The sequence below is a fragment of the Melanotaenia boesemani genome, chromosome 10 (assembly GCF_017639745.1).
Source record: "Melanotaenia boesemani isolate fMelBoe1 chromosome 10, fMelBoe1.pri, whole genome shotgun sequence".
Taxonomy (NCBI): Eukaryota; Metazoa; Chordata; class Actinopteri; order Atheriniformes; family Melanotaeniidae; genus Melanotaenia; species Melanotaenia boesemani.
The window spans coordinates 3,251,179-3,268,644 of NC_055691.1; the positions used below are offsets into that span (position 1 = coordinate 3,251,179).

The 17,466-nt window shown below is 38.3% G+C and overlaps 2 protein-coding genes across 5 annotated transcripts; one reads left to right on the forward strand and one right to left on the reverse strand.

Annotated features, from left to right (window-relative positions):
- Positions 1–6: 6 nt before the first annotated feature.
- Positions 7–17,259, forward strand: tmem170a (transmembrane protein 170A). Of its 4 annotated transcripts, none has more exons than XR_006011801.1 (4): positions 2,351–2,586; positions 4,301–4,471; positions 7,229–7,630; positions 17,244–17,259. XR_006011801.1 is itself a non-coding variant. In XM_041996397.1 (3 exons), the coding sequence occupies exons 1-3, from the start codon at positions 71–73 to the stop codon at positions 7,357–7,359; spliced, it is 366 nt and encodes a 121-aa protein (XP_041852331.1). In that variant the 5' UTR covers positions 7–70; the 3' UTR covers positions 7,360–9,795. The 4 variants fall into 4 exon arrangements, 2 of the variants coding, with proteins under 2 accessions (XP_041852331.1, XP_041852329.1); XR_006011802.1 differs by lacking the exon at positions 17,244–17,259 and adding an exon at positions 17,127–17,141; XM_041996397.1 differs by lacking the exons at positions 2,351–2,586; positions 17,244–17,259 and adding an exon at positions 7–134 and having other exon boundaries at positions 7,229–9,795.
- Positions 14,280–15,641, reverse strand: LOC121647185 (cytochrome c oxidase subunit 8B, mitochondrial). Its single transcript, XM_041996399.1, has 2 exons — positions 15,401–15,641; positions 14,280–14,569 (listed from the first exon to the last, which is right to left on the reverse strand). The coding sequence occupies exons 1-2, from the start codon at positions 15,506–15,508 to the stop codon at positions 14,477–14,479; spliced, it is 201 nt and encodes a 66-aa protein (XP_041852333.1). The 5' UTR covers positions 15,509–15,641; the 3' UTR covers positions 14,280–14,476.
- Positions 17,260–17,466: the final 207 nt, after the last annotated feature.

Here is a 17,466-nt window from a genome sequence, read left to right on the forward strand (position 1 = left end):
GAGAGTAAATTCTTGAAGCCAGGGAAAGACGTCCTAATTGTCAACGGCCTTGACCCAAATAGCGCTGGACATGGATAGAAGGGGTGGAGACGGCAAGCTTTTTGGGATCTGGTGCCAGAAACTAAGAGAGCCAGGTAGGCCTACTTGTTTCTGTGTTGTGCTTGAAGAAGCTGGTGTATGCAACTAGTGGCAAAAAAGTTCAATGACGCCACGAAGGAGACCCCGGCAGCAGTTCGTACTCTCCAACATATAAGTCGTTTGCCAGGTGTTATGCCCTAAAGTGAATGTCTGCCAAAAAGTGATTATACGGTCGCGGGAGCGCGCGCTGCCTGTTAGCGTCGTTTCGCTCAGCTTCTCTGTGTCTGCGGCTCTTCCTCTCGGTGTAAAACCGACATAGTACGAGAATGCAAGTGACAATATGTCTAAACAAATAAAGTATGATTTTGCAAGAGCTTTAATGGAGTTATTAACACTGCAGATGAAGACGTGCTGTAATCAGAAACGATAGCCAGGCATGTTGCTGCTTCCCTGTTTAGGTTTCATGCGTTTGTCTCGTGTCTCGTGTCTCGCGGGGGGGGGGGGGGGATAAAGGTCTGAACCAAAAGTTCAAACTCCAAGCATTGATTATGCTGCCAGTCAGGATTTGTCCCAGAAGCTGATTGACAGCATGCCAGGGAGAATGAAACAAGATCAATATCTTCTCTTTGCATAACATTTATGAAATGCTTGTAATTGTTCTTCAGTAAACCAGAAAAACATACATTATTATACATACATACTATTATAAATAAATTATATATATATATATATATATATATATATATATATATATATATATATATATACTAAAGCTTCAGATTTAGTGAAAAATAAAATTTTTGGTCTGCTTCTTTAAACTTTTGGCCACTGAAGTTGAGCTTCAGCTTGAAGGATTTCTGCTTGCAGAAATCTGTCTGCCACAACGTCTGCAGTCTGTGTTGATTTATTCAGTTAAAGATGAGTGAAATAAGATTTTCATCACTTGGACCTTTCTGGATACTACTTTTGCTACTTGCTCCATTTCTTCCAACAAAGCTGTAGAATACTTTATTGGTCTTAACAATCCAGTTTTCCACCTTTCAGGAAATGTGTTGCAGCTTAAAATGTCAAAATGGATGTAAAATCAAATTAAAAGAAGCTGATGAGAAAACAACTCTTTCAACATGTTGGTTTCATGCTGAATTAACAGTGTGTGGAAGAATCAGTTTATAGTTCTGGAAATGTCTTTCTGCTGGTGGTATCTCCTAGTGCTGCTTTACGCTGCTTGTTTTGTGATGTAGTCTTTAGGCCAGAGATCACCAACCCAGGTCCTCGAAGGCTGGTGTCATGCAGACATTAAATATTCTAGACACTTATTTTTCAATGTCACTTTCAGTGACTATTTGATTGTCGTACATGGACAGGGTTATCATTTTCTCGTAGTTTCACAATGTGAGCTTTTTATCATTTTAATTTTAATAATTCATACTTCTATGAAGAAGCAGCAGTCTCTGATACTCTAGATAGTTTCTACTCATCATGGTGGACGTTGATCGCAGAACTTGGAAGCGTCTCATAAATTAGAAAAAACAGGAGATAGAATTTTTTTTAATGATCTCATAAAGATTTTTTATTTAATCTATATCTATTTATTCATTTATTTTGTTGTAAAAGGATCTCATCAATTCTTTTTAATTGTCTTATAGAAGTTTATATTTTCTGTTATAATACCATCTCACAAATTCAGATAAAAGACAGAAGTTTCATTTATATATTTTTTGTAAAATTTTTTTGTAAATTCAGAAAAAATAAATATTTTTGGGTAAAATTATCTTGTTAATTCAGAAATATAGACGTTATTTGTTTACCTATTTATTTATAATGTGTGCAGTTATCTCATGGATTCAGAAAACTGAACATATTTTTCTTTTTATTCCAAATTATTTTAGTCTATAATTGCATTATTATTATTATTATTATTATTATTATTATTATTATTATTATTATGTAGTTAATTTGGAAAAGCGTTTTTTTTTATTCTGTTGCTATTTTCTGGTGAAATATCAACACATATTTTCCTCCTTTTTTGTAAAACCATCTTATAAATAAAAAAACTAACAGAATATTTTTCTTCCTATATCATTATAAACATATTTTTCAAAGGAATTGCAACACTATTTTATTTTATTTTATTTTATTTTATTTTATTTTATTTTATTTTATTTTATTTTATTTTATTTTATTTTATTTTATACTGGTGTTACCCCATCTGGTCCAGCAGGGGCGCTGTGAACCTTCTTGCGCCGTCTTTCCACCATAGAAGAAGACTGTCGGCTTGTGGTGTTTATTGTTGCGTCAGCGCCGATAGTGACCCTACCGTCCGCGGATTCTCATGGTTTCTCGCGTCTGTCGGACATTTTTCCTTCAGAGACTTTCTCGGATTGATGTGAGCAATGCAGGACAGGTATAACGAGATCGGTTTCGTTCAGCAGATCCTCGGTTTGAATTTAGTGCCGAGAAAAAACGGCACTCTGCGAGGCAACGACACATCTCTCAGCGACTTCTCAGGTGGGCTAATGTCTGGAAACTGGTTAGCTTTACAGATTACTTGTTTTAGAATTGTTGACATAAACGTCGTAGAGGACAAACAATAACCAGACGAACTGTTTTCTTTTAATTATTGAGGTAAAAGTTAGAATTAAAGGCTGTTGTTAGCTGTAACAGATGTTAGCTTTGTTTTGATTAATCCGTGAAGCTAATTGTGACTTCCGGCATCTTTTACAACTTGTAAATCTGACGTTGTTTTAGATATGTATTTTCCTTCTGTAATGTGAAGCTGATGAACACAGAACCTTGAAGTAATATAGTCAGGAAGAAATAAGGATATATATATATATATATATATATATATATATATATATGAGAGAGAGAGAGAGTTCTTGCACATTACCTTGCGTGTGACTGGATGACAGGGTCTGAGTGATGTATGTTGTCTTTGCAGGTGGATTTGATTCATAGTGTGTGCACTAAATACCTAATATTGTACTGGTTGATCTGATACACCTGAATGAACCCAAGCAGACCATCTAGTGTCTGTACTTCCCACAGCTTTCTGCAGCAGCTCATATTCAGGCCTTGAACTGGCCAAAATGTCCATTTCTAACATCTGTGTCGCTTCCTTCTTGGCACAGTCACTTCCATAGTAAGAACAGTTTTTAGAGGCACTTCTGCTACCAGATGTTAACCAGATTGAAGTTGTTTGAACATGACAAGTGGGTCTTTATGAACCATATGGTTTAGGTTTTTCCACCATGTTCAGGATTTAGTCGTAGGTGTAGTAGGTTAGTTACTAAACATCGGAGGGCTGCAGTTAAATTAATCTATTCATTTTTATTTATTTGTTTGTTTTTTAGTACAGTTAACCATTTGGACAATAAATATTCATGCTCTTAGTTAATCTTAACTTGATACTCAAGAATTTTACTAATAAAAAGTAGAAATAATAGGCCTAATGAAGTGCCCCCCCTCCCCCCTACACACACACACACACACACACACACACACACACACACACACACACACACACACACACACTTTTAGTAGGTATTTAGTATCTGTCATTTTAGATATAACATAAATATAACCCAAAGCAAATTATAGCATTATAAGCATTATAACTTGTATCATCGCAATTTCTCAGGAACAGTAGAGTGTAAGTCTGTAGGATGAATTGTGATGGATAGCGTACCCTGCAGATGATCTATGGAAGTTTTTCAGCATTCATATCCCATCCAGGAAGTTTACAATCCAGCTGCAAAATGTAGTGTTTATTCAGAGCCTCTATATGATAAATTCACAATGAGTGATCCATGATAGCACCAACATTTATCATATTTTACCTCCACCAAGGCGGATGTATTCAGTGGTGTTGGTTTGTCTGTTGGTTTTATGAGGATAGTAACATAAATATCTGTAAATAGCAAAAAACAGCTGGAGGAAAAAGTGTAAAATATGTAGTTTCTGTTGTGTTTGTTTCAGTGCCATCTATTGACACATTCATTTTCCATTATTTTAGCGTCATCATCTGACAGTGTCCTATTCTAATGCCGATATTTGTGCCCCTGAAAGCAAAGACTTGAAAAATGATATGCAGATAAGAAAAGGCTTGTTCACTGCTGATCTGTGTGTTATTTCTGCAAACATAAACACGTCTGTTCCACACAGACGAGATATAAAGAGTGATGATGGTCTCTGATGATCTGTGATGCTGCCATTTGTCCAGAGATGTGGTATGGAGTGTTTCTGTGGGCCGCCGTCTCCTCTCTGGTCTTCCATCTGCCTGCAGCCCTGCTCTCCCTCGCCACGCTCCGACAACACAAGATGGCACGCTTCACACCCATAGCCATCCTCTTCATGGGCATCATGGGACCAGTTTGTGGGGGAGTCCTCACCAGTAAGCCTGTCTGGATCTTCTCTCTATAACATTGTGAAGATGTTGTGACAACAGTTATGATTCAGTATTTTACAGAAACACCTCCTGTATACCTCAATCTGTCATGGACATCAAAGATTACCCAAAATAATGACTTTTGGTTTGATGCTACACAAAAACTAATAATGCATCAAAGTCTATATTTTGCCTTATTTTTGACATTAAAAATTGAAATCCCCAGCCCCACACAATTTGTTATATGGATAAGAACTCTTTTTTTTCTGTTTATATTAGATCCATGTAATAAATTTTAGAGGGTTAAAACCCATTTATTATTTAGTATTCATTAGTTTTCATCAGGACTGTTTTTATAGAAGCTCTTGAAAGTAAAAACATTTTTTTTTTTTTTTTGCCTTTTAATGACTTTAAGGAGTACAGGCTTCACAAAAACTAAACGATTTAACGGCCTTATTTTGTGTAATCTTTGACATGTCCATGACAGCGTTAAATAATACCCTAGCCACCCAAAGTTTGCTTTGTGAAAAAACTTTTTTTTTCTTTCTCTCTTTTTACAAAAGCTCATGTTTAAAGAGTTAAAACCTCAAACTCTTTGAATTTTAACAAAGCTGAAGTTGTTTAAGGTCAATAATGAAAAAAATCTGAAAAAACAAGAATCTGTTCAAATTTTTGTGGTTCTTTAGGAAATTAACCTTTTTGTCCTTAATGACTGGAGGTTAGTAAATTACACCTTTGTCTGAAAACAAAGTGTCAAGTGGAAATTCTGATTAGCTGCTAACTTCAGGAATCTACCAGAAACACTGGCTGCTCATCAGTAAAGGTAATTTAGAGTAGGGATGTCTCATTGTGTGGAAAAGTCTGAAATCTTCCTTTTGTGCAAGGCAACAACAGACTTGACTTAAAAATGTCTTTCCTAATTTAAAAAATAAACAAAAAACAAAACAATATAAATGTACAACTGTGCACCAGTACAGCATCTTAAATCAGCTTTAACAGTCTTAAATAAACTTCGCATGCTTGGTCAAACGTAAAAATATAACAAACCTTCTCCTGGTTCAGTCAGTGCAAGTAGGAGTGTAACACCCAGTGTAGAATAATAAAGTGCTGAAACTGGGAAGGAAAAAAAATCAGTTGACTACTTTGAAAAAATAAACAAGAACAAAACCTTTTTTAAATAATCCAGTCAGTGCTTTTAGGGATTGAGAATCCAATGTAAAATAAGTAATATAGGAGCTGAAATTAAGGGAAAAAAACAAAAACAATGGCTCCACTAGCTCCCACGTGTGGGGAAAATATGTGGTGTAAACAGAGAAGCAATCTTCACTCATTTCTCCTCTATCCCGCTGATAAAACTGACGTAAGGTAGTTTAATTGTAGTTTTATTTAAAATTTACAGCTATTCATAAATGTCTGTGCTCCATCGTAACAATCTGTCTAGCATAGATTTAAACTGCAGCTGGTTCTCTCAACCACACGTTTTCAAGGCCCAGCTCAACTTCTGATCGATTATTAGCGTGTCTAACTGAGCACAAAGCTGCGTTCATCTCACACCATTGGCAAATAAACTCAACGTGACAATAGTCCACATTAGTGCACATTAAATAGTCTTCATCCCTTTTTTTGGGTGTAAACAAACAAAAGCTGTTGAATAAAATAATAGCTTCACTGGTAAGAACAAAATCAGATATTCCCAACTTGTTGAGCTTTTCCACACACACACCCCTTAAGACCCATTTATGCTCCATTACGTGTGTAAATAGCGACGTCCTTTTTAAACGTCGTCATACTTCCATGCATCGTCTGTGTTGCCATGGTTGTTAAGTCATTTGCTCCACTAGTGGGCAGCGCTAAGTTCAGAGTTCTCTCCCGGGAGTCAGTGTCAGTTTCAGACACCGTTTGGCGGCGCTAATGAATCGCTATGAAGTTTCCAGCCGCCCATCACACCCTAAACACACAAATAGTCTTTATTCAAAAGCTCACACACACAGTTGTTGTGCTCGTCTTCTTTCTTCTGCTTTTTTGTTCCCTTCCTGATCCTCTTCTTCTCTGGTTTGTTTCTTTTGCTGGTCACACGTCAGCTGTTCTGCTCAGCACTGCCCCTGTGGTTTCCGGTGGTATTGCTTCATCTTTTGTTTAAAGCGACAAATAGCTAAGCTCCCTGAAAACGGACCAAATTACGTGCTGAACCGACGCAGCAGACGGATGAAACTGTCCGTTCATCTGCATATGTGTCAGTGACCTGCTCAAGCAGATTTCTTTTACACGTTAAATGTGTTGGCTGATCCTTTCACTCACCTCCTCCTGGCTTGTCGTTAGCTCATGATGTCACTCAAAGTGCACAGCATAGGATTACACTAAATAGATCTGCACCTATGAGTCAGGCCCATTGTCACGATACCCAATCTAGAAATTTCTTTAAAATCTGTACCAATTTTGGATCAGTGCAGTCCTGGATGTGAAGATTTAGAAGAATCTGCGTTGGTGTTGTGATAAACTTCAGTTTACTGTCCGATCCAGAATGAAACTACTGTTAAAAACATCAAAGATTCATATTTTTTCCACTTTTTTTTTTTTTTTCTTTTGTGCTGTGATTACTGTATCAACAGCAGCCCTAATCAAAATAAACCAAAACAAAGTAAAGGATGTCAGAAGATGAGGGAAAATTTACCTGAAAGGACAAAAGAAAGTCCCTGTTTTTTTTTGTTTTTTTTTTTTTATATTAAGTACACATTAATGACGTACAGGTGTTTCTGTCTTCAGGTGCAGCCATAGCCGGGGTTTACAAGGCAGCAGGGAAGACCATGATCTCCCTGGAAGCTCTGGTTTTCGGGGTGGGACAGTCCTTCTGTGTCCTCATCATCTCCTTCCTCAGGATACTCGCCACCCTTTAGCAGTGCTAATCCAGCTCCAGTCTGGACCTGACACTGCTGAGCCGGTCTCTGAACAGACCTCAGATCCTGGTGGGACCAGAACCAGTCCGGCCCATCACATGATGTCATTTTAGAGGATGGGGAGTGTGTGTGGTTCTGACTGCGAGCGGCTGTTGAACTGTCTGCTCCTGCACAATGTTCCCTGGTGATTCCCAGTTTTCCACGCATTACATGAAGGCAGCATCGTGATGGTAACCTCTCAGGGTGTGTGTGTATATGTATGTATGTGTATGTGGATGTGTCCGCGTGTGTATGAGAGAGAGATTCCACACAAACATGCAGAACAGCAGCTGATTGGCTGATGGACTGTTAAAGAGGAAGATGGCGGTTTTATGCAAAACTCCTTGTCTCTTGAGGCCTTACAGTGGTGTTTATCTCCAGATGCGTGTGTTTCTGTCATGCTGCAGGTGTGTGTAGCAGATCAGAGAGCTGATGTTCACACTTTTTATGAGTTTAAATACAGCTAATGTTGTTTTCCTGAGTTTCTCTCTGCTCCTTCCATCTGTTTCTGCTGCTTCCAGCAGGTTCTGCTCCTGATTCTGCTCTTTTTTATTCATCAGTGTGACCTGCTGCTGCTGCTGCTGCTGTTCAGGATGCTTAAGTAACTAAAACTCAGTGAATTAAACTTTAAATGTTTCCTTTTTTGTGAATAACAGAACAATTTAACAGCTCCTGAGAACCGATTTGTAAATATTCAGATTTATTTTTCAAGCTTTCCAGGTTTCTGACCAAATATGAATTGCTATTGTATTTTTTTGCAGATGTTATTTTTCTGTGTTTCTGCAGAAGTTTTCTGAGTTCCCAAAGTGATGCTTATTATTCAGGTTCTGCTATCTGAGAGGAGTTTGGATTTTTCTCTAGTAAATATATTTCTATAAGAACATGCAGACGTGTTTCTGGAGGCTGTCGGAGATGTTTAACCCTTTATGTCCTCCTATGGAATTTTTGTACATTTTACTCAACCTTTTTCTTTTTTTTAACTTGGTGATCACTTTGGCTATGTTACAGCTAGTGGTATGTGTTTTTGCAGAAACTCCTTTTGTATTGAATTTTTTAAAATCCAGTGTCTTTTTCTCACATGACTTTTATAATCTGTTGATGCATTTGCATCCTCTGTTGACTTTTGTGACCAACAATGTCCAGGTAAAAAAAAATGCTCTAAAATCATCAAACATCTATTTTCTTCTGCTTTTTTCCATAAAACACTCAAACAACTTCAGTCCGGCTCAAAACTACAAAATATTTAATCACTTTTAAGATTGTACTCCTGAAAACTGAATTATTTTCCATGTAAAAAATATCAGGGTGATGGGACCACCAGGGGACCTCAAGACTTTGTTTTTTGTTTATGTGTGAATCAATTTTCTAATGAACATCTAATTAATATTTTAAAAATTAAAGATGATGTCACACACACAAATGAACAAATCACCCCCTGGTGGTCCCACAGCTCCTTTATTTAACAAGTAAAAATACCAGTTTCCTGCCTTCTGCCTACAATGGGAGAACAGCTGAACCTGGTAGAACCCAGTACAATGTCAAGTATTAGGACTTCCCTTCAAAATTAAATGCTTACATTAAAGAATGAATGCTTTTAAGCTGAAATGACTGTGAGATTAAAATATGTAGTTTTAATGGAAGTCAGTGGGACATTTATGGCAATACTGAAAGAAATACTGGCATTAAAGTTGCTTCAGTGATTTATGAAGAAAAAATAAAACAGCAGAATAAAATGTTGATGTTTGATTTAACAGTTTTTGTGTGTGGACATTTTTGGTAACGAAGGTCACCAGGGAGAAAAAATTTGAGGAGGACAGAAGGGTTAAATAATTATTTTGGACTTGGATTAAGATTTAGCTGAATTTATAGACCCACCGGATGAGTTCAATCAGCTCCATAGACCTGAGTGCCATCAGCAATGGTTTACCTTCATGTCTGGACCAGCACCAGGTCTGGTTAATCCATGTTGCAGTAAAATTAGACAAATGTCAGACTTCTTGATAAAACCATGAAATTAAATCTGTACCAAAGATGGCCCGAACTCTTTCTAAAACCCAACCCAGTTACACTAAACTCCAGCTGTAGCCCGAGTGTTAGACATTCTGGGAAATACAGTAAATCCCAGGAGCGAAAAGCTGGAACAAAACCTCCATGTGGCACCAAGTTCAGAATGATCCTGGAGAGACCAAAGGAAAGGATTGATTGCTTCCTGTAAATGATTTGATTGGACGGGTGTGATCTCAGACGTCATGTCTCAGGTGTGAAGTGTCTGAGTTCAGGTGACACTCCTGTCAGATGCCTGATGCTACATGTTGATCCACTGGACTCATTTTTGTCTTGTACAATTTGGAAAATGTTTATTTTCATGTTGTATGATTAAATATGTGTAAAATTGAATTTTTACTTGTGTCTGCTCCGTCATCTTCATGTTGAGATGTTTTGCCTCCATCTCAGATTTACCATCCAGTTTAAAAAAGTTAGGATGCTGTGTAAGATGTAAATTAAAAACAGAATACAATGATTTATGAATCTCATTAACTCATATTTTAGTCCCAACAGCATATCTGAAGTTGAAATTGAGGCATTTTACTCTGTTCCTGAGTCCATGCAGTGATTGTTAGTAGAGAATTATGTCTGGTTTTAATGGTTCTGCCTGAGGGCCCAAGATGACCAGCATCCTGTTTGATCTTCATGATATTAAATACCGTAGACGGCCCAGTATATTTACATGGCCATATGTATGGTTTTTCCAGTTCCAGATACCTGGGATTAAATGTTTGATGATTTTACATATCCATCACAGTCTGTAATGCTGGTGGAAAAGACTAAATATGTCATATATGGAAATGAAAAAAATTTAAATGAATAATATAAATAAAAATGTACAATATATTATAGAAATCTACAATATTTATTATGTGAAAATTTAAAAAGATGTATAGATATTAAAAATCTAAAGTGTGTACATAAGTAAAATAACCAACTTATGTGTAATTGAGGCTAAATGTGGTTCAAACTTCACTTATTTTCTTCAGAAGTTCAAGGTTCATAATGTTTTATAAAAGGATAGTACTTTAAATCTAAACATCCTGATAATGTACTTCTTTGTACTAAAAGAAAAACATGTGTTTTCATCATTAATAGGTTATTATGCTGTTATTTCACTGGTCTGTTCCACTGGAGATCAGATTGTGGATGTTTATTTTATACTGAGATTAAAATAAGGGTTAATGAGATTCTGTTTTTATTACATTTTCCACAGTGTCCCAACCTTTCTAGAGTTGGGCTTGTAGCTCAGCTTTACTTCATGTGGAGTTGTTGGAGGAACAAACACTGAATTATGTAAACTGTTGGAGTGTTTTCCAGTCATGAGACCTGCTCACACTCAGCTGATTATTGGCTCAAACTGACGCTGCAGCAAATCTGCTCATTATTTAGATTTACATCATGGAGGAAGAATCTGTTCTTACATTAAGAAAGGTCTAAATGATGATAATGTTGCTGCTGAGTGAAACTAGACGGATGCAACTGACTCGACCACTGAAGTGAAATTTATCAGGAACCATGTTTTATCTGTCAGGTGTTTAGAGTGACCTGGGCGGGAAGATGGTCCGATAAATTCAAGCCGATCTTTATTTATTTTGCTGTGTGCCAAAACTGGGACTTAGATCCATCCTATTCCCCATCTTTAATCTGTTACTAAGATTTCAGGCTCCTTGGATTAAAACAAAGTTTCCAAAACATAATGACCTTATGGAGAAACGTTCAGCACACGTGGGCAGGAATAACCTGCTGTACCTTCCTGAGTTGCAGCTTCTCTGAAAAAATACTGACTTTTTATTCTTATACAAGTCAAGAGTGCACACATGAAACACAGAGATGATTTGTGGACATTTCTGTCTGGAAAATAAATCCTGAAAAATGTTCACGTAGTTTTCTTTTTAGTGGCCATGTTTTAGAAGGCCCCTGGAAACCAGAGTCTGTCTGGTCTATCTGTCACATTTGAGATTTAGTCTTTATTCATCCAGTTTGTGGACAGAAGACAGTTAGACCCTGATGAGAACTTCCAGAAGCAGGTGAGACAGACGGGCAAGAACCTGCAGAAGCAGCTGAGACAGACGGGCGAGAACCTGCAGAAGCAGGTGAGACAGACGGGCGAGAACCTCCAGAAGCAGGTGAGACAGACGGGCGAGAACCTCCAGAAGCAGCTGAGACAGACGGGCGAGAACTTCCAGAAGCAGGTGAGACAGACGGGCGAGAACTTCCAGAAGCAGGTGAGACAGACGGGCGAGAACCTCCAGAAGCAGCTGAGACAGACGGGCGAGAACTTCCAGAAGCAGGTGAGACAGACGGGCGAGAACTTCCAGAAGCAGCTGAGACAGACGGACGAGAACTCCTCTGTCTGATGTGGTGTTATCAGCAGGTGTTTCAGACTTGAGCTCCACACTGAAGCTGGTCTTCAGAGAGCTGATCTGATTGGTGAGACCACAGACTGGCTTCTGCTCAGATTCTGCTTTTCTGTTAGAGTTCGGCTGTGATTCGGACCTGTGTTACAGAGTCAGACTAACTGGTGAAGAACCAGGTGGGTTTCTGGTTACCAATATGAAGCGGGACACACGTCGGACATTTCCCAACCATCACTGAGCTGGATTATTCAATCTGTGGTGGCTGCTGTCACATCTCTGGTCCAGAATGTGTTCTGTTCCTCTGGACAAATCAGCAGTCAGCTGGAAGGATCGGGAATGCTGCTGGGAATGAGATTCCAGAGGCTGAAGTTCTGTTGGGTTGCCATGACATTTCTTCATTTCTGACAGAGATTTCACCTCTGATCATCTTCTTTCTCTACAGCATTAAATCTGCTTTTCTTGGTTAAACTTTTATGTTTATTTTTAAAGTAGTTTATCATACGAGTGTATTGTTAAAATATTTATATTCTGCTCTTTGACTGAAATGAATAAAATTTATCATAAAGCCTTTTTTCCTGCCATCTCTTCTGTAACAGGGTACATACAAACACATGGATTTATCACCAGTTAATTCATATTAATGTTTTTACCTGTTCATGTTTGATGACTACAGATTTATTTGTACTTAATTTTTAAATTCTATTCATAAAATGAAGTTTATAATCGTTTCTATGAAAGGTTTACAAATGAGGGTCCGAGACACAGAAATGAAAGAAAAATGTTTTCCTGAACTTTAAGCCGCTTCTTGTTTTCTCACAGGTGGATGGAAATATGGTGTTTATTCCATTTTTAATCATTTAATACAAATCACTGCATATTTAATTAAATATGCCTCGTCAGTAGTTAGACATCTACCATCTACCATCTGACATGTCGGGGTTTTGACTTGTTTCACTGTGATGTCTGTTGGTTTAGTTTCTTTTAAATCTGACCGAGAGGTGATGACTGGACTGACTTTTTCCACACAGTATGTTTACATCTGACTTACTTCTGACCAAATAAGTTTTTTTTTCAGTTAAACTGGTTGTAAAGACAATCACAATTAAAAGATTAAAATTATAAATGAAAACAAAATTCCATGATTTACAAATCTGATCAACCCATATTTTATTCCCAGTAGAATATATCAGATGTTGAAACTGAGACATTTAACTATTTCATGAAGAAATGAGCTCATTTTGAATCTGATGGCAGGTTAATTGGCAGTGGGTCATTAACATAACTGGGTATAAAAGGAGCATCTCAGAGAAGTAGAGCCTCTCAGATATAAAGATGGATAGAGGTTCAGCAATCTCAGACAAACTGGGTCTAAAAATTGTGGAAAAATTTTAGGAAAAGACTTCAGGAAAAGATCCCAATATCTACAGTGTATAATATCATCAGAAGATTCAGAAAATCTGGAGGAATCTCTGTGTGCATGGGACAAAGATGATGATCCAATCTGAATTTTGATTTTTGACACTAAAAAGACATGATTTTTGTCTGGAAATCACTGCATGGGCCCAGGAACACCTCCAAAAATCACTGTCTGTGAACACAGTTCACCCTGTACACATACCACTACATAACACTGAACCTTTTCAAGACAGTTGCTTCATATTGATTTAATGGTGTGGAAAGCTTTGCTTTCTCCATCACTACTGAAAAGTACATGGAGGTTTTAGAGCAACATCTGATCCCATCCAGACGTCTCTTTCAGAGAAGGCCTTGCAGACCTCTGCAGGACGATGCTGAACCACATCCTACATCCATCACAACAGCATGGCTTCACAGGAGAAGAGTCCGGCTGCTGTTAATAACCTCAGAAATAAATGTAGAAACGTGAATGAGGAACACATGACAATGATTTGTTTACTACTGGTTTAATGTTCCTGTTAATCATCGACTACAGGCTGGTTTGGAGCAAAGTTCATCTTTAAATACTCCTCCTGTCCAGAATGATACCCTGAAGTAAAGTTCTTCTAAACACATATTGTCTGATCCACATGGTGGAGGTAAAACCCTCTGAAGTGTTGTCTTATTTTATCCTTCATGTGAGTAAAAATGCAGCCTGCACTTCCTGACTGCTGTTCTGGTAGAAGCCGCTTCCTGAAATCAGCAGCAGCTGCTGGTTAATCAGTACACTTTAAGTGATAAGTTTGTGAGCGTGAATGGTCAATGTGCTACTCATGCAGTAGAGACAGAAATCTCTTTTAATCCTTATTTTTAAGGCGAGGGCATGTTGGACTAAGGTTTGGATTAGGGTGAATTTAGGCTGATGTTCAACATAATTTAATCTCTGATGTATAGATTATATCATTAGCACATTTATGTTACATCTATATTATATAGTAGGTGGAAACTGAAGAAATTAACTCAAAACAAACAAAATAACATCAGGGACAACAGTGAAATCAATCTTTGGCTGCAGCCATATTTGCATGTTTTCATTTTTATTGGTTAGAGTCCCGATGGATGTTATCACCACTGAGAAGTGCATTTTTGAACAAAGAAAAAGAAGAGTCGCATCTTGTCTCATCGCATAGGAAGGACAGAACAGAGCAGACTGGGTTTACTGCCTACATCTCCAGCAGAAAAACAAATAAACAGTCTTTTAGGACTTTTATTCACTACTATTTCTTCTTGTAGTCCTCCAGGTGAGCCAGAATCCATCCAGAAGGACCCAGGATGGCCACAAACAGGGCGGTCATAGCTATGGCCTGTTCCTGAAACACACACAGAGAAATGGCATAAAAATAATACTTTTATAATACTTTTAGAATGAACAAGATTAATACAATAAACCATAATTATGGGCTCTTTTGTCTTTTCAGGTAATTTTCCCTCAATTGGTCACCATTCTGGCTGTGTCCCTCCATGTGAGATGATTTTTGTTTTGTTTTTTTTTTTGGTAAGAAAGTCTTTCTCTTGAAGAACTTTGAAATTCCAGTTTCACTCCTGGACACCAGGACCTGTCGTCTTTTACAAGCTTTTGGGTCATTAGATGACAATAAATAAATAAATAAATAAATAAATAAATAAAAAAGTCCCAAACTCCCAATAACTGCTATTATAACATTACAGACCCAGCTAAACTGAACATATATCTGTTAGCAGGATCAACTTTAACTCGGTCCAATCTATGAAAGAACCGAAAACAAGGTCGTCTGAGACTCGGAACCACCTGCTGTCCGACCTAAAACTTTGCTCAGCCCCTGAGTAGCGCAGATGCTCCGCAGGTCTAAAATAGCAGCAACCCACATTTATTTGGCAGAGGTGTGTACGTGATGGGTTTCAGCGGAACAATGGCGAGAGCGCGCGCTGGCAGATAATATTAAGTTGTTATGAAGGTCATTTGACAGTCAGATAAAATCTGACGCACTTTATGCAGACAGAATAATAAAAATTTAAATTTGCGCAGAGAAAGCGCAAAATCCAAAGTTGGGCGCAGCAGACAGGCTGCGGCCAGATCAGGACAAACTGCGCCACAGAGCTGCGCTTTTCTTTTATCTTTTTCTAAATATCATTAATAAAGTCTGGCTGGGCCCGGAGCTTACCCCAACACTGATGTTCTCTTTGGCGGGTTTCGTCGTCAGATTGGCCGCAGGGATCAGTCGGGCGCGGAGCGCGCTCCGGAGCAGGCGCGAGGCGGTGGTCAGAGACATGACGGCGGTCCAGCGACTGTTGCTGCAGGAGGGGGAGAGAAGGAGAATGAGGTCTACACACACTGACACCAACACTGATACTGAAACCGTCAGAAACGATATCACTTGCGCTGTGCGCGCATATCAGTGCGTGAGCGCGCTCGTATGAATGCGTCAATGAAGGAGACGCACAGAGAAAGAGAGTCTAACTTCTAATTGGCTATCCAGAACCGTGCACGAAGAGCGCGCGTCGAATCCTTGATTGACCCCGTTTGATGACTTCAAGATCTCACGTGACGCACATTTGCAGCAAAGTTTGAGGCGTTTTCCGCAGTCTTTAACGTCTAAACCTGAAGTTTTCATTCAGAGCGCAACTTTTCTGTCGCGAGGTGTAATGAAACCGAACACCGAACCTAACCTGCGCCCTGAGGTCAAAATGTTCATTATCTACCGCGTGCGTGTGGAATGAAAGTGTAAAAACATTTTTAAAGCAAAGAATTATTTTATCAATTTCTGTAAATGAACAAAAAGTATGGAATTCTATTTCATGTATTCTGGTTGGAGCCTTAATTTAGCCACCTTTACTAGCAGATAGAACTTGTAAGGATGTAATAAACAACACACCTAAACACAAAGACAACGTTGCATTTACTTGAAAAGAGCAGTGACATGTTCAGGACATTTTAATTGGGTGGCCAGTGAATTTTACTAACTGCAAAGTCCATCAGGATCATTGCAAACTTTGATTAGAATCAGTGTAGGAAAATCAAGGGTAATCTAATTTAAGCTCCTTTAAAGTTCAAAAAACAAAACTCTTTTAAAAAACAGATTTTAAAAAATCCAAGATATTAACATTAAAACAGCTAATTAGTATTAAACACGCAAAATATTTTATGTTGCAGAGGAAAGACTTTAAACATAATACTGCCAAGTGAAAACATGCATGAGAAAATTGAATGAACCCAAAAGCAAAGGTAATCTGTCTCTCCAATTATTTTTGCATTGACTCAATACAAATTTATTTAATTTAGCTTAAATGTTTTGACTTCATAACTCAGTCTGAATCACTAATTCATTTTCATAAAAAGTCAACTTAAAAAGTTGAAGTTATTCCAAATAAAAACAAAATATTTTTCCAAAAGTAACTTCAAATTCACATTTTCTTGACTAAGTGAAAACATTATTATTATATAAATTTATAAATTGATGGGGGGGGCAGTAAAATTCAGGAGTCTGGCTTGATGACTCTTATCCATCCCTTTAGTTCTGCTGCTATAGACCAAAGCTGTTGATGACATCCCATGCTCTGGGCTCCTCTTTGCTCTCTTTACTCTCCATGTATAAATATCTGACATTTTTGTTGTCATTTATGTGTTTCTCTTCTTCTTCCCTGGCTTACAGTTATGCTGCTTATTGACCTTATTGACCTCTCTTTCCTGTCTTCTCCACACCCAACCATTCCAGATGGATGGCCGTCCTTCCTTGTCCTGGTTCTGATGCAGGTTTTCCTCAGGAGGAAAAGCAGTCGCCCTCCAACCGGAAGGTCGAAGGATCAATTCCAGGCTTCTCCTGACTCCATGCCGAAGTGTCCTTGAGCAAGACACTAAACCCCATGTTGTCTCCCGGTGTGTCTATCGAGGTATGAATGTGTGTGGCGATGGCTGAATGTGACATGTAGTGTACAGTGCTTTCAATAGTCAACATAGTATGGTTAAGGGTGAGACTGAGAGGTTTATGTGTGCACGTGTATGTGTAGGTATGTGTGTGTGTGTCTGCGTACGTGTGTGTGTGTCTGCGTATGTGTATATGTGTCAGCATGAGCGGGATATAGGTGTGTCTGCGGGGATGTCTCCTACAGGGCGTGGTGGGAGGGTTAAGTGTGATCTGGGTGTGTGAAAGGGAGGGTTTGTGGGTACGGCGTGAGTGAGTGGCTACAGAGAGGGGTGTAGGAGGATGGGGGAGTGGTCCTCCTGGGCATA

What these genes read in the sequence shown, in the direction of transcription:
- tmem170a (XM_041996395.1), top strand. Translation starts at nt 2,472, where the DNA reads ATGCAGGACAGGTATAACGAGATCGGTTTCGTTCAGCAGATCCTCGGT. An exon ending in ATCTCTCAGCGACTTCTCAG is followed by an intron (nt 2,587 to 4,300) that starts GTGGGCTAATGT and finishes CCATTTGTCCAG; the next exon opens with AGATGTGGTATGGAGTGTTT. An exon ending in TTGTGGGGGAGTCCTCACCA is followed by an intron (nt 4,472 to 7,228) that starts GTAAGCCTGTCT and finishes TTCTGTCTTCAG; the next exon opens with GTGCAGCCATAGCCGGGGTT.
- LOC121647185 (XM_041996399.1), bottom strand. Translation starts at nt 15,508, where the DNA reads ATGTCTCTGACCACCGCCTCGCGCCTGCTCCGGAGCGCGCTCCGCGCC. An exon ending in AAGAGAACATCAGTGTTGGG is followed by an intron (nt 14,570 to 15,400) that starts GTAAGCTCCGGG and finishes TGTGTGTTTCAG; the next exon opens with GAACAGGCCATAGCTATGAC.